At 37.5% G+C, this 14,401-nt stretch overlaps 1 protein-coding gene across 3 annotated transcripts; it reads left to right on the forward strand.

Moving 5' to 3' along the window:
* On the forward strand, nt 1-13,641 carry LOC109814577 (glutamate synthase [NADH], amyloplastic). Of its 3 annotated transcripts, XM_020379038.3 has the most exons (22): nt 20-823; nt 905-1,024; nt 1,990-2,094; nt 2,360-2,512; nt 2,804-2,904; nt 3,007-3,103; nt 3,586-3,695; nt 4,009-4,112; nt 4,196-4,375; nt 4,468-4,811; nt 4,895-4,965; nt 5,048-5,517; nt 5,608-6,477; nt 6,729-6,883; nt 7,165-7,326; nt 7,433-9,037; nt 10,100-10,306; nt 10,418-10,686; nt 10,857-11,162; nt 11,263-11,530; nt 12,241-12,498; nt 12,953-13,641. In XM_020379038.3, exons 1-22 carry the CDS (start codon nt 482-484, stop codon nt 13,235-13,237), a joined length of 6,582 nt encoding a protein of 2,193 aa, XP_020234627.1. In that variant the 5' UTR covers nt 20-481; the 3' UTR covers nt 13,238-13,641. The 3 variants fall into 3 exon arrangements, with proteins under 3 accessions (XP_082919923.1, XP_020234627.1, XP_020234634.1); XM_083063797.1 differs by lacking the exons at nt 11,263-11,530; nt 12,953-13,641 and having other exon boundaries at nt 1-823; nt 12,241-12,282; XM_020379045.2 differs by lacking the exons at nt 20-823; nt 905-1,024; nt 1,990-2,094; ... (1 more) ...; nt 2,804-2,904; nt 3,007-3,103 and adding an exon at nt 3,169-3,309.
* The last annotated feature ends 760 nt before the right edge of the window (nt 13,642-14,401 follow it).

Here is a 14,401-nt window from a genome sequence, read left to right on the forward strand (position 1 = left end):
CTTCCTCCTAACCCCTACCCTCCCTTCTTTGATATATATCCACCTACTCCCTCTCTCAACAACAACCCTCGCACCACACGCCCTCAGCCGTCACTCTTTTTTTCTTCTCTCTCTCTCCCTCTCCTTCCCTCCTTTCTACCTTCCTCAGTCTTTGTATCGTGTCTTCAACTTACGAGACAGGCTTTCTCGCTATTCGAATCTCAATTGTTACCACGAAATCCGGATCTTAGAGCAATAAACCCAGATCTGTTGCGTTTAATGTGAAAAAGGCCCAATCCTTTTCATTTTTTTTGTGTGGATATATTTCTTTTTATTTTGTTTACCTATCGTAACAGAATCAATCTGGAAGTGGAAACAAGAGTTCCACAAGCGCGACAACTCTCCTCATAAGATAACTAGAATAAAAAATAATCCCAAAAAGAGAAACACCGAGGTTTTTCCTTTCCTTTCTTATTTTGTTGTCGTTTTCTCAGAGTGAACAATGTCGAACGCGCTGTCGTTTACGCTCCCGGCGCTGAACAACCCTCAGCTGAACGCTCTGAGTAGCCCTAACAACGCGCGTCTGCGGCTGGGCCTGAGAAGCAGGGTAGCCCGATGCGCGACGTCGTGCGTGGAGAGGAAGAGGTTGTTGGGGACGCGGGTCGGGTCGGACCGGATCCGGTTGCTGCAACCGGGGCGGTGGCCGCGGCTGAGGGTGGCGGTTCGGTCGGCGTTCTCGGCGGTGCCGGAGAAGCCGCAAGGGCTCTATGATCCGGCGATGGATAAGGACTCGTGTGGGGTTGGGTTCGTGGCGGAGTTGTCGGGCGAGAGTAACCGCAAAACGGTGCGTAGAGGGTTGGTTGGTTTTGGATGAGGCGTTTATGAATAGATGGGGTGTGATTGTGTGTGTGCATGTGCACTGCAGGTGACGGACGCGCTGGAGATGTTGGTGCGCATGACGCACAGAGGGGCTTGCGGATGCGAAGCCAACACCGGAGATGGTGCCGGCATTCTTGTCGCTCTGCCTCATGCCTTTTTCAAGGAGGCACGTTGTTTTTGTTCTGTTTTTAATAGTTTACAAATATCTATTTTCTTTATCCGGAATCAAACTTGGGAATCTAATTCAGTATCAAGCTATTTCAACTTTCAACAACTCATGCATGTTAACTGGTGAATCAATTGAGCTAAATTTAAATCTTCTTTTTATTAGATTTTTTTCCAGATATCTTTTGTTCTTGTTTGAGATCAGTGTTCTACAAAAAAAATATTTGAGATTTTAGTATCGATTTTTTTTTCACTGTTATTCGTAATTGTTTTTTTTTTGTACGAATTCCATAATAGGCATTAGCTGTAGATACTTTTTCTTTTTCTTTCTTTCGTTTTCCTTTTCCATTTTTCTTCGTGTTATTCTTTTGTTGATGGCTCCGGTTTTATATTTTATTTTTGAACGATGTTATTATTCCTAAATATGCTATTGTTTTTGTTATTATCATGAAAAGGAGCTTATCTGACATTATCCTATAAAAATATGTTTCGATAAACTTCGTAAAAAATATAATTTTAAGAGAAAAAATAGAAAAAAAAAATAATTTTTATATGTTAAAATCAATTTATAAATTAATTTGTAGAATTTTTTTTTCTTATAACTTCTCAAAAAAAAAAAAAAAATACAAACAAACTTATATATAAATTTCTTTTAGCTCATAAGAAACCTTATTTCAGTTTTTTTTCTTTCGAATTTCATCTTCTGACAAGTATTTTTAGAAAAGTTTATTTAAATATGTCCTTAAAAAGATTTTTATTCGCCTCAGCTTTCCTTTCACCGAAAGACTTCTATTTTCGGCTAGATGGAGAATAAAGAGTAAATAATACATAATTGCATTAATATAAGTTCTGATTGATTTATGACCACTGAATAGAACATAAGTAATAAATAAATATTTATAGGGACTTCGCTTAGTATCTTTCATGAGTTATATTATTAATACGTATGGATTTGCCTTATTGCAGGTTGTGGATTTTGAGCTTCCTCCCCAAGGAAAATATGCAGTTGGCATGTTTTTCTTGCCGAGGTCTGACAAACGAAGGGAGGAAAGCAAAAAAATATTTAGTCAGGTAAATATATAACTGAAGTTTGTCTTTGAAATCTGATTTTGAATTGATAGATATCAAGTATAATAATGGCTTTTGATTTCAACGTATATTTGTTATGGCATGCCATACTTTTTATACTATTTTGTATGATGATGGAGTTCAGTAGTTATTATGATAATGCTGAAGTTATCCACCACCATGGAGTGCTTTTTTACATTTTGTACCATATTCCTTCTGTGATTACCATTGTTATTTGTTTGTATTTATGCTTTGATTTTGGTTCAAGGTTGCTGAATCTCTGGGGCACTCAGTTCTTGGATGGCGATCTGTGCGTACTGATAACACAGGATTGGGCAAATCGGCCCTGCAGACCGAACCAGTTATCGAGCAGGTGTTTCTTACGCCAAGTGCTCAATCAAAAGTTGATTTGGAAAGACAGGTACATTTCCTACAGGTTGACATTAGTGTCGACTGTCGAGACATTTGTGTTAAAATAATTTATGTGAATGAATAAATGACTGAACTGGATGTCTCTCTCAAGGAAAAGGGCTAGAAATATATATTTTTTTTTCAGTAAGCATTATAATTTAGATATAACATCCCGGTGAGAGTTGTATTTATTGCTAAAAAGGGGTCTTAACAAATTTTCGTTCAGCTCATTTTAGCATCATTGTATGATTATTTTTAAGTGTTAATTAAATAGTGCTTAATACATACTTGGTTTTTGCAGATGTACATATTAAGGAAGCTCAGCATGGTTGCTATTACATCTGCATTAAACCTCCAAAATGATGGCATTACAGATTTCTATATCTGTTCACTTTCATCAAGGTGTGTTGTCAAGAGGCAACCTCATTATCTTGTTATCTTGAGAAGTAAATTATGGTTACCGCCACAGTTATCTAATCAATTTCTAATTTCTGATTTGTATAGGACTGTTATTTACAAAGGTCAGCTAACACCAGCTCAGTTGAGGGATTATTATTTTGCAGATCTTGGTGATGAAAGGTTTACGAGCTACATGGCCCTGGTAAATATATTACCCATTGACCTATTTTCTTTCTCCACTAACTCTACACTCCAACAAACAGCATGGGAACAACCAGTAACTGAAGAGATGCAAGGTTGGGGAATGACTTCTGAGGCATTGAGGTTTGAATGATCTCTTAAGTTCTTCCGCTTCCTTGATTACTGTTTGAGTTTGGATGCTGGATTGGATGGCAATGGTTGAGTTTGGTAAGAAAGTTCATTATCAAGATAAATCATGTTTGCAGAAATTTCTGCTGATGCTTTCTGTCGGTAGTTGTTGATCTGGAGGACAGTTTCTTCAAAGTGGCAGAGTTAAAAACCATTTTTGGTGAAAGTGGATAGAATTTCTACTGGCACTTAATATATGCTTTGTATCGTACCTGGAAGAAAAAACATTTTATGCATTTGATATTTTACACTGTTTTATATTCTGTTATTAGAATATAATCATGATTACTGACAATATGGTATGCATATATGCAGATACATTCACGGTTTTCTACAAATACTTTTCCTAGCTGGGATCGTGCCCAACCTATGCGTGTATTGGGCCACAATGGAGAAATCAACACACTAAGAGGCAATGTTAACTGGTATGTCTAGAATAAGTTTTGCCTTACGGTAGTTTGATGATATGACCTATAAACAATGAGTACTTATTGCACTGCAGCGTTATCCTTATATTTTGCTGAAATGAATGAATAGTGAATATTGTATGTTAATTGCATGATTGTATAACCATTTTCCTCCTCAAAAAATGGACTGTGTTCCAGTCTAGTTTGCATCAAGATTGGTGCTTGATGATTATGGGTGGGCATAACAGCATTGAAAAATATGTGGGATGGTCTAATTGCATTTTGATACATTTACTGTAGAATATATGAGCTAATTTGCTCTGATTTTTAGGATGAAGGCTCGTGAGGGCTTATTGAAATGCAAGGAGCTTGGTTTATCAGAAAATGAATTGAAGAAACTTTTGCCCATTGTGGATGCAAATTCATCGGATTCAGGTGAAGTTTTATCTGAATCTTCTTTTTAGCACTTTAGACTAAGGTCATATTTGGAATCCTAATGGGTAGTTTCTCTTTTGCAGGAGCTTTCGATGGTGTGCTTGAGTTTTTGCTTCACTCAGGAAAAACTCTTCCGGAAGCTGTTATGATGATGATTCCTGAAGCATGGCAAAATGACAAGAACATGGATCCTCAGCGTAAAGCATTCTATGAATACTTCTCAGCTCTCATGGAGCCATGGGATGGACCAGCTCTTATATCATGTAAATTTTTTGGGACTATAGTTTTATCACATGTTTATGCCTTCTTCATATTGGTTTTATGAGTTGGCACAAATCTAACATAATATCTGCAGTTACCGATGGTCACTATCTTGGAGCTACATTGGATAGGAATGGACTGCGGCCAGGCCGTTTTTATGTCACCCATAGTGGACGAGTGATAATGGCAAGTGAAGTTGGGGTGGTAGACATTCCTCCAGCAGATGTGTGTAGGAAAGGAAGACTAAATCCCGGCATGATGCTTTTGGTTGATTTTGAGAAGCATATAGTTGTAAATGATGATGCCTTGAAAGAGCAGTACTCATTGGCAAGACCCTATGAGGATTGGCTTAAACGGCAAAAAATTGAACTCAAAGACATAGTTGACTCTGTTCATGAATCTGAAAGAGTACCACCACCCATCGCAGGAGTGGCTCCAGTGAGTATAAAATAAACATTGATGTGAACATCTCATAAATTTCTTTTAGGCAAGTCTAATTGTTGCACCTTCATGAATTACAGCTATCCAGTGATGACACGGATATGGAAAATATGGGAATTCATGGTTTACTGGCTCCATTGAAAGCTTTTGGGTATGCAACATCCATCATTGCTCATTTTTATCAGCTGAATTTATGAAGAAAATATTTTTTATATTCTGCTTTATTCATGCAGATATACAGTTGAATCATTGGAAATGCTATTACTTCCTATGGCCAAGGATGGGGTAGAAGCCCTTGGGTCAATGGGAAATGACACTCCATTAGCTGTCATGTCTAATAGAGAAAAACTTACTTTTGAGTATTTCAAGCAAATGTTTGCTCAGGTGACAAACCCTCCTATTGATCCTATTAGAGAGAAAATAGTCACTTCTATGCAATGCATCGTTGGTCCAGAAGGTGATCTGACAGAAATCACTGAGGAGCAATGTCACCGTCTTTCACTAAAAGGCCCCCTTTTATCCACTGACGAAATGGAAGCCATTAAAAAAATGAATTTTAGGGGATGGCGCAGCAAAGTTATTGACATAACTTACTCAAAGGAACTTGGCAAGCGAGGCTTGGAGGGAGCGTTGGACAGGATATGTGCAGAAGCACATGATGCAATTAATGAAGGATATACGACTCTTGTGCTGTCTGATAGAGGTATTAAACTACTGTTATCTTTGTATTGCTTAAAGTCACTTTCTACAGTGTATGTCCATCTAATCTATTTGTATGTGATTGAATCTGCAGCCTTCTCAAGGAAACGTGTTGCTGTGAGCTCCCTCCTGGCTGTTGGTGCTATCCACCAACATCTAGTTAAAACACTTGAGCGCACAAGAGTTGCCTTAATAGTTGAATCTGCTGAGCCACGTGAAGTGCACCATTTCTGCACACTTGTTGGTTTTGGCGCTGATGCTATATGCCCATATTTGGCTCTAGAGGCAATTTGGCGACTGCAGGTTGATGGAAAGATCCCACCAAAAGCAAGTGGAGAATTCCACTCAAAAGATGAGTTGGTCAAGAAGTATTTCAAGGCAAGCAACTATGGGATGATGAAGGTTCTTGCCAAGATGGGAATATCCACTTTGGCATCATACAAAGGAGCTCAGATTTTTGAAGCTCTGGGTCTTTCATCGGAAGTGATTGAGAAGTGCTTTTCTGGAACTCCAAGTCGTGTTGAGGGTGCCACGTTCAAGATGCTTGCTCATGATGCTTTTCAACTGCATGAGTTGGCTTTTCCTTCTCGGGTTTTCTCTCCTGGAAGTGCAGAAGCCGTAGCATTACCAAATCCTGGGGATTATCACTGGAGAAAAGGTGGAGAAGTTCACCTGAATGATCCACTTGCTATAGCAAAGCTTCAAGAGGCTGCCAGAAGTAATAGTGTGGATGCTTATAAACAGTATTCCAAGCTCATTCATGAATTGAATAAGGCTTGCAATTTGCGTGGGCTCCTGAAATTTAAAGAGACAGCAGCTAAGATTCCTATTGATGAAGTGGAGCCTGCTAGTGAAATAGTAAAACGGTTTTGCACAGGGGCCATGAGTTATGGGTCAATATCATTGGAGGCACACACATCGTTAGCAATGGCTATGAATAAAATTGGAGGGAAATCCAACACAGGTTTGTTACACTTATTTTAAGAATACCCACAGATTTTTTTTTCTTCTCTTGCATCATAAAAGAGGGACACAAATATGTGTAGTCTTTTACCAAATGTCACATGCTGGCATAACCTGCTTTCCTGCATCATTTTTCCTTGAAAGTATATCTGGGGTTACTTTCCTCTTGCTCTTCAATTTCTACTAGATGAAGATTATTCTCATCGGTTTCTGTGATTATCTGATGATTGGTTTCATGCATATTTGCTATAGGTGAAGGAGGGGAGCAACCATCTCGCATGGAACCACTTCCTGATGGCTCAATGAATCCCAAAAGGAGTGCCATTAAGCAAGTGGCTAGTGGAAGATTTGGAGTTTCAAGTTACTACCTTACAAATGCTGATGAACTACAGATAAAAATGGCCCAGGTAATTGTCAAAATTAGTCTTTCGAATTGAGATTTTGTTTGTTTACTTATATATCAAGAAATTTCATTAACTGGTCTCTTGACCCTGCAATACTGTTGGAGTTAAATTTCCATTGTTTATGAATTTATATTCATGGCAGATGATGCTATGATTTCAAGGCACCTCTGGGTGCTCTTGTGTCGTTAAGTATACCTGCATTTGACCTTTGGTAACGTTAAATAAAACCTGTAGATTTTCACCTACCAGTGGCATTGTTTTAACATTATAATTGTTATCTTTAGGGAGCAAAACCTGGTGAGGGAGGTGAACTTCCTGGCCACAAGGTTATAGGAGACATTGCTGTTACTAGGAATTCAACTGCTGGGGTAGGACTTATCAGTCCACCTCCCCATCATGATATTTATTCAATAGAAGACCTTGCCCAACTAATTCATGATCTGAAGGTATTTTCATCTGTGGTTTCTATATTTTCTCTTACAATCAGTGGTTATAGTTGAATTTTCCTCAATTAGATGTTATTTCTGTTTGATACCTGTTGTTAATTTGTAGAATGCCAATCCAGCTGCTCGGATTAGTGTGAAGTTAGTATCTGAAGCTGGAGTGGGGATAATTGCTAGTGGAGTTGTTAAAGGACATGCCGACCATGTATTGATCTCAGGTCATGATGGAGGTACTGGGGCATCCAGATGGACTGGCATAAAGAATGCTGGCCTGCCTTGGGAACTTGGCCTGGCTGAGACTCACCAAACTTTAGTTGCCAATGATCTACGAGGTCGTACAGTCCTCCAAACTGATGGGCAACTGAAAACTGGGAGAGATGTGGCCATAGCCACTCTTCTTGGTGCAGAAGAGTTTGGTTTCAGTACTGCCCCACTCATCACTCTTGGTTGCATCATGATGCGGAAGTGCCACAAGAATACTTGTCCAGTTGGCATTGCTACTCAAGATCCAGTACTTAGAGAGAAGTTTGCTGGAGAACCTGAGCATGTTATCAACTTCTTCTTTATGGTGGCCGAAGAAATGAGAGAAATTATGTCCCAGCTTGGGTTTAGAACAGTTAATGAGATGGTTGGTCGTTCTGATATGCTCGATGTTGATAAGGAAGTTGTTAAGAGCAATGAAAAACTAGAGAACATTGATCTCTCCCTATTGCTTAGACCTGCAGCTGAACTGCGGCCAGAAGCTGCTCAATACTGTGTGCAAAAGCAGGATCATGGTTTGGACATGGCCTTGGATAATAAGCTCATAAGTCTTTCTAATGCTGCTTTGGAAAAGGGACTCCCAGTATACATTGAAACTCCCATCTATAATGTAAACCGTGCTGTGGGAACTATGCTTAGCCATGAGGTGACTAAACAGTACCACCTAGCTGGTCTTCCAACTGACACCATCCATATCAGATTTACTGGGAGTGCTGGCCAGAGCTTTGGTGCATTCCTTTGTCCTGGTATCACTTTGGAACTGGAAGGTGATAGCAATGACTATGTTGGTAAAGGATTATCTGGTGGCAAGATCATAGTGTATCCTCCAAAAGGAAGTAACTTTGACCCTAAGGAAAACATTGTGATTGGTAATGTGGCACTGTATGGGGCGACATGTGGGGAAGCTTATTTCAATGGGATGGCAGCAGAAAGATTTTGTGTGCGTAATTCTGGAGCGAAGGCTGTAGTGGAAGGTGTTGGGGATCATGGGTGTGAGTACATGACTGGCGGGACTGTTGTTGTGCTTGGTGAAACTGGTAGAAATTTTGCCGCAGGTATGAGTGGTGGGACTGCTTATGTTCTTGATATGGATGGAAAATTCCAATCTCGATGCAACTTGGAACTTGTAGATCTAGATAGCGTTGAAGATGAAGAGGACATTCTTACACTTAGAATGTTGATACAGCAGCATCAACGTCACACAAATAGTCAGCTTGCCAAACAAGTGCTTGATGATTTTAAGAATCTTCTTCCTAAATTTATCAAGGTGTTCCCTAGGGAGTATAAACGTGTACTTGCAAGTATGAAGTCAGCGGAAACCTCCAAAGATGGAGTGGCGCATGCTGCTAAAGATAAACAAGAGCAAGATGATGAAGCACAAGCAGTGGAGAAGGATGCTTTTGAAGAGCTCAAGAAATTGGCTACCGCATCTTTGAATGAGAAACCAAGTGAAGTAAGTTTTTTTTTTTTTTTTTTCATCTTTCAATGGGTGGTATTAGAGGGAAACCAAGTCGAGTTTGTTTTATAATTTTTATTATCATCTTTTTATGATACTTGTACCTTTGATGTTCTCTTCTATATGAAGAAAAGTGAATATATATATATATATATATATATATATATATGAAGAGGGATCCGTTTATTCCAGGAATAAATCTACTTAGACTTATTCCGTTCAATAACTCATGTTCTACATCAAATTTCAATGATCCAACCGTTGAATTTAAAGTTTTTAATACATAGATCAAGTCTGCAAATTTTTAAAAAATTTGAAAATTATTTGATACTTTATTTCATTAATTCAAATTGACGGATAATCATAAAATTATTTTATACATTGATTTGAATTAATGAAACGAAATATCAAATAATTTTCAAATTTTTTAAAAATTTGCAGATTTGATTTATGTATTAAGAACCTTAAATTCAACGATTGGATCGTTGAAATTTAATGTAGAATATGAGTTATTGAACAAAGTAAGTCTAGGTTTAGAGTAGACTTACTCCTAGAATAAACGGATTCCTTCTCTCTCTATATATATATATTTAAAACCTGTTAAATTAGGCATTCACATAGCGCTAATATTTTATTGATTTAAAGAAATATTCTCCTTAAAGTAGTTACCAAGCTATTGATTTTTCACATAAAATTGAATGGGTGGTATTAGATAGAATTGAGGTATGGTGGAACATGGAGGGATTGTCTTCGTTAATTACTGGGTAGGATCCTTAGAAGTTCTAATTTGGGACTGTTTTCGTTTATGTTAAGATTGAAAGATCTTAGAAAGGGAATTTTTTTACTTCTATTTGCTGTAGGTGTCCTATAAATTGTTTTTAGTTAACCTAGTGATACCGTAGTTCATTTAGATGTTTGACGAGATCTTTTGGTGGGGTGGAAGAATGGTATAGTATTTTTATTGCATAAATGTGATGAACATACGGGGAAAATAAGTACCTAGATTAATTTTTCCTGAGTTTATTCTGTTTGATGTCTTTGAATATCTGCATTCTGCAGGCTGAATCACCCAAGAGGCCAAGTCGAGTCACTGGTGCCATTAAACATAGAGGTTTTGTTGCTTATGAGCGTGAGGGTGTTCAGTATAGGGATCCTAATGTTCGCATGACTGATTGGAAGGAAGTGATGGAGGAGACAAAGCCTGGTCCCCTTTTGAAAACTCAGTCAGCTCGTTGCATGGACTGTGGTACTCCTTTCTGTCATCAGGTGTGTACATTTCCTATTCCAACTTTTTATTTTTAATTTACAACTTAGATCTTCCCTTCCCAGGTTATTTGCACCTGCATTTAAACTGTAGATGTTTGCGTAAAATTTCAGGAAAATTCTGGATGTCCTCTTGGAAATAAAATACCAGAATTTAATGAGTTAGTATACCAAAATAGGTGGCGTGAAGCATTAGAGAGGCTTCTTGAAACAAACAACTTTCCGGAGTTTACTGGTCGGGTGTGCCCAGCACCTTGTGAAGGTTCTTGTGTCCTTGGTATTATTGAGAATCCCGTATCTATTAAAAGCATTGAATGTGCCATCATAGACAAGGCTTTTGAGGAGGGTTGGATGGTGCCACGACCTCCAGTTAAGAGAACTGGGTAATGCTGTTTTTCTTTTTAACATCTCTTCAGTTTCATTTTGTTTTTCTGCTGTTCCTTTTCAGCAAAATATGTATAACCCTCCAAGTTTATGTGCAGTATTTTGTTTTTAAATTGTTCAACTTTGTTTTGATAAGCCGCGTCATTAACTAATATCTTTACTAATACAGAAAAAGAGTAGCCATCGTTGGAAGTGGACCAGCTGGCTTGGCAGCTTCTGATCAACTAAATAAAATGGGTCATACAGTAACAGTGTATGAAAGAGCTGATAGAATTGGAGGGCTTATGATGTATGGGGTTCCCAACATGAAAACTGACAAAGTGGATATAGTTCAACGAAGAGTAAATCTGATGGCCGAGGAGGGAATAGATTTTGTGGTGAATGCAAATGTTGGACATGATCCTTTGTACTCTCTTGATCGGCTTCGAGAGGAAAATGATGCCATTGTCTTGGCTGTAGGAGCTACAAAACCTAGGTGAGACCCAGTGACATGAGTCCTATTGATTGATTTAGTTAAATTTCTTTCTGTGACAGAACGAAAGTGTACTGAGAAATTTATACATCTTTTCATCAAGGGATCTTCCTGTACCTGGACGGGAGCTGTCAGGAGTGCATTTTGCCATGGAGTTTCTCCATGCAAACACTAAAAGCTTGCTTGATAGCGATCTCCAGGATGGTAACTACATTTCTGCCAAGGGCAAGAAAGTTGTGGTCATTGGTGGGGGTGACACTGGCACAGATTGCATAGGGACATCCATTCGTCATGGTTGTACTAGTATTGTAAATCTTGAACTCCTTCCTCAGCCACCACCAACTAGAGCCCCCGGCAACCCTTGGCCTCAGGTTAGATTTGAATCATTAGTTTTAAAAGTCCACGTTATTATTGAGAAAAACCCAAGAGCATGGATATAAGCTTAAAAAGATTATCGAGAACTTTTACTGAAAAATACTATCTCTCAAATTTAAAAATGGAATTTTTGATTCGTGTAATTTTTAAAAATTTTATTTTAGTTTTTGTACTCAAATTTTGTTAATGAATTTATCAAATATTATCACATAAAATCTATCTTATAACGTCTTTTTTAATAAAAATATTACATTAAACTTAGTTAATGCTATATAATTATTTCAATGCGTCACTTTTATATATTATTGATGATTTTAGAGGCAAAATTTGTTTTTGAAAATTACATGATAAAAAAATAATTTTAAATTTAAGGGATAAAAATATATTTAACTTAAATTTAAAAACTAAAAATATATTTAAACCGTACTCTTCATTTTTAATCGAGAAGTTCTTAAAAATATTTCTAACTTGTATTTAAATTGACTCTATCTTTTGTCCCAATATAGAAAAAAGATATTATATTATAAACAGAGTGGGGCATCCCGCTTCTTAGTATCGTCTTAGCAATAGAAAACCTGGGAGAAGTTGGACACTTTTAATTACTAGTGGCGGCTGAAGAAGAGTCAACATAATTTTGTCCATAGTTATTGTTCTTGACTAGACTAGTTTAGTACTTGAATTTAACCACGATGTTTCTTGAATGCAGTGGCCTCGTATATTCCGTGTAGATTACGGTCACCAAGAGGCCGCAGCCAAATTTGGCAAAGATCCAAGATCGTACGAGGTACTGACCAAGAGGTTTGTCGGAGATGAAAATGGAGTTGTGAAAGGACTTGAAGTAGTTCGTGTACGCTGGGAGAAGGATGAAACCGGCAAGTTTCAGTTTAAGGAAATTGAGGGGTCGGAGGAGATTATTGAGGCTGACCTAGTTTTTCTTGCTATGGGATTCCTTGGTCCCGAGCCTGTAAGTATTCGTCGTAATAACTTCATATATTCATCTTGTATGTTCAAAAATTACTTCAATGAACTCGGTAAATTTATGGTAAATGAGAAGTTAACAGAAAAGTTACGTATGTTGTGAATTATTGCAATAATTTTATTGAGTTCTAGCCACGTTCATACTTCGGATATATTTGGATAAACTTTTATTATGAAACACTTCTGAGAAAAAATTGGGAAGAAAAATTAAAACAAACTTTTTAAAAAATTAAAACTAGTTTATGTACAAATTAAAAATAAGATTTTGGTGAATTTAATAGGAGAGATTTTACAAATTTACTTATACATAAGCTAATTAAATTTTTTACATTTTTGTTTCTTAACTTCTACTCTTAAAAGTGCTTTTGAAGTAGTTTAGTTAAACAGTTTCTTAGTAATAATGTTCCACTGATCATGCTTTGGTTTGTTTTGTATTGCAGACAATTGCAGAGAAGTTGGGTGTGGAGCGAGACAACAGGTCAAACTTCAAGGCTGATTATGGCCGCTTCTCAACTAATGTGAAAGGGGTGTTTGCAGCTGGTGATTGTCGCCGGGGTCAGTCCCTGGTAGTGTGGGCTATTTCCGAGGGACGGCAAGCGGCGGCATGGGTGGACAACTACCTCGTCCAAGACCAAGATCACAGGAATCCAGATGAGCTTGTCAAGAGGCCACAAGGCCGCAACAAAAAGCAGCAGGGCAGCAGCAAACACACGGTGATGACTTAAGTGCCTCCTGTGATTTTTCATGCTCACAAAGTTAGTTCCAAAAGGAATTGCACAGAATAAAGTAACATTGTTCTATGTTTGAGCACGAGATTCATTGGTTTATCTTAGGTATTCTTGTTGGCAGTTGCTATCCCAAAGGGGCGAAAATAAGCAGAAAGAAATAAAGAGAGATTTAGTGTACGGAAAGCAAGAGGTTGTCATGGTGTTGTTTGGTGGTCTTACGGTATAAAGTTTATTGCAGATTCGAGTGTTCACTTGTTCATAGTTTGTTTTCATTCGGGCTTTATTGTTAGGAAGGTTATTAGCTCTTTTAGTTGGTAATGGCGACGATGATTATATGAAATGAAATGTACAGTTTGACAATTATTATTTAGTTATGACATCGTTTCAATTTTAAGCTTGTTTCTGAATGAGTTAGCTATGTCAATATGGGGTTATAATTATCCTATCTTTTCATCGCAGCACTTTTATGTCGATCTTCCTTGAGTTTTAAAGTTGTAATGTGGGGTCGATTTTCGCATATGCAGTTTAATTCAAATTTTCAACAGATAAAAGTTGTTATCTAGGACACATCGTATGAAAGGTTATTCTCGGGATGGGGCAAGGCAATCGTTGTATCTTACGGGACAAATTATTCATGAGATGATAAGTTTGTACTAGTCCATTTATCGTACGGGACAAATTATGAATGTTGTGTAATTGATATATCATTTTAAAGATAGTTAAAGTATAATATGAAAGAAAAATATTTTTAGAAATATTTTTTTTAAAATAATCGATACTAGAATAAAAGTTAGTTTAGTTTGTCATCATGAAATAACCATTAAGTTATTTACATTGATAATCATACACATGTTTAATAACTCATAAGAATATATATTAAAATAAATATGAAGAAAAGTGCATATAATGTGATGGATAGGAAGGCAAGAGGTGACATATTGAAGGAGCCAAAAAGAGTTGGTTAGACATGAAGGTGTGGGCCAGTCAAGGCCCAATGGGCCCGATGGGCCTGGGAAGGCCCAAGTTGAACTTTTTATGGGTCATATTTTGTTATAGCTATTTTCATATGTTTTGTATACATCATGTTAGTATAGGTATCATATATTTTGGTCTTGTATTTTGGACCACATAGAGTAGCATTTTAGGTTTTAGGCTTGTTGG

The sequence above is a fragment of the Cajanus cajan genome, chromosome 9 (assembly GCF_000230855.2).
Source record: "Cajanus cajan strain Asha chromosome 9, NIPB_CcT2T_4, whole genome shotgun sequence".
NCBI classification, from domain to species: domain Eukaryota; kingdom Viridiplantae; phylum Streptophyta; class Magnoliopsida; order Fabales; family Fabaceae; genus Cajanus; species Cajanus cajan.

Coding starts and splice junctions, on each gene's coding strand:
- LOC109814577 (XM_020379038.3), top strand. CDS start 482: ATGTCGAACGCGCTGTCGTTTACGCTCCCGGCGCTGAACAACCCTCAG. Junction 4,966..5,047: donor GCTCCATTGAAAGCTTTTGG/GTATGCAACATC, acceptor TTATTCATGCAG/ATATACAGTTGAATCATTGG. Junction 5,518..5,607: donor TCTTGTGCTGTCTGATAGAG/GTATTAAACTAC, acceptor TTGAATCTGCAG/CCTTCTCAAGGAAACGTGTT.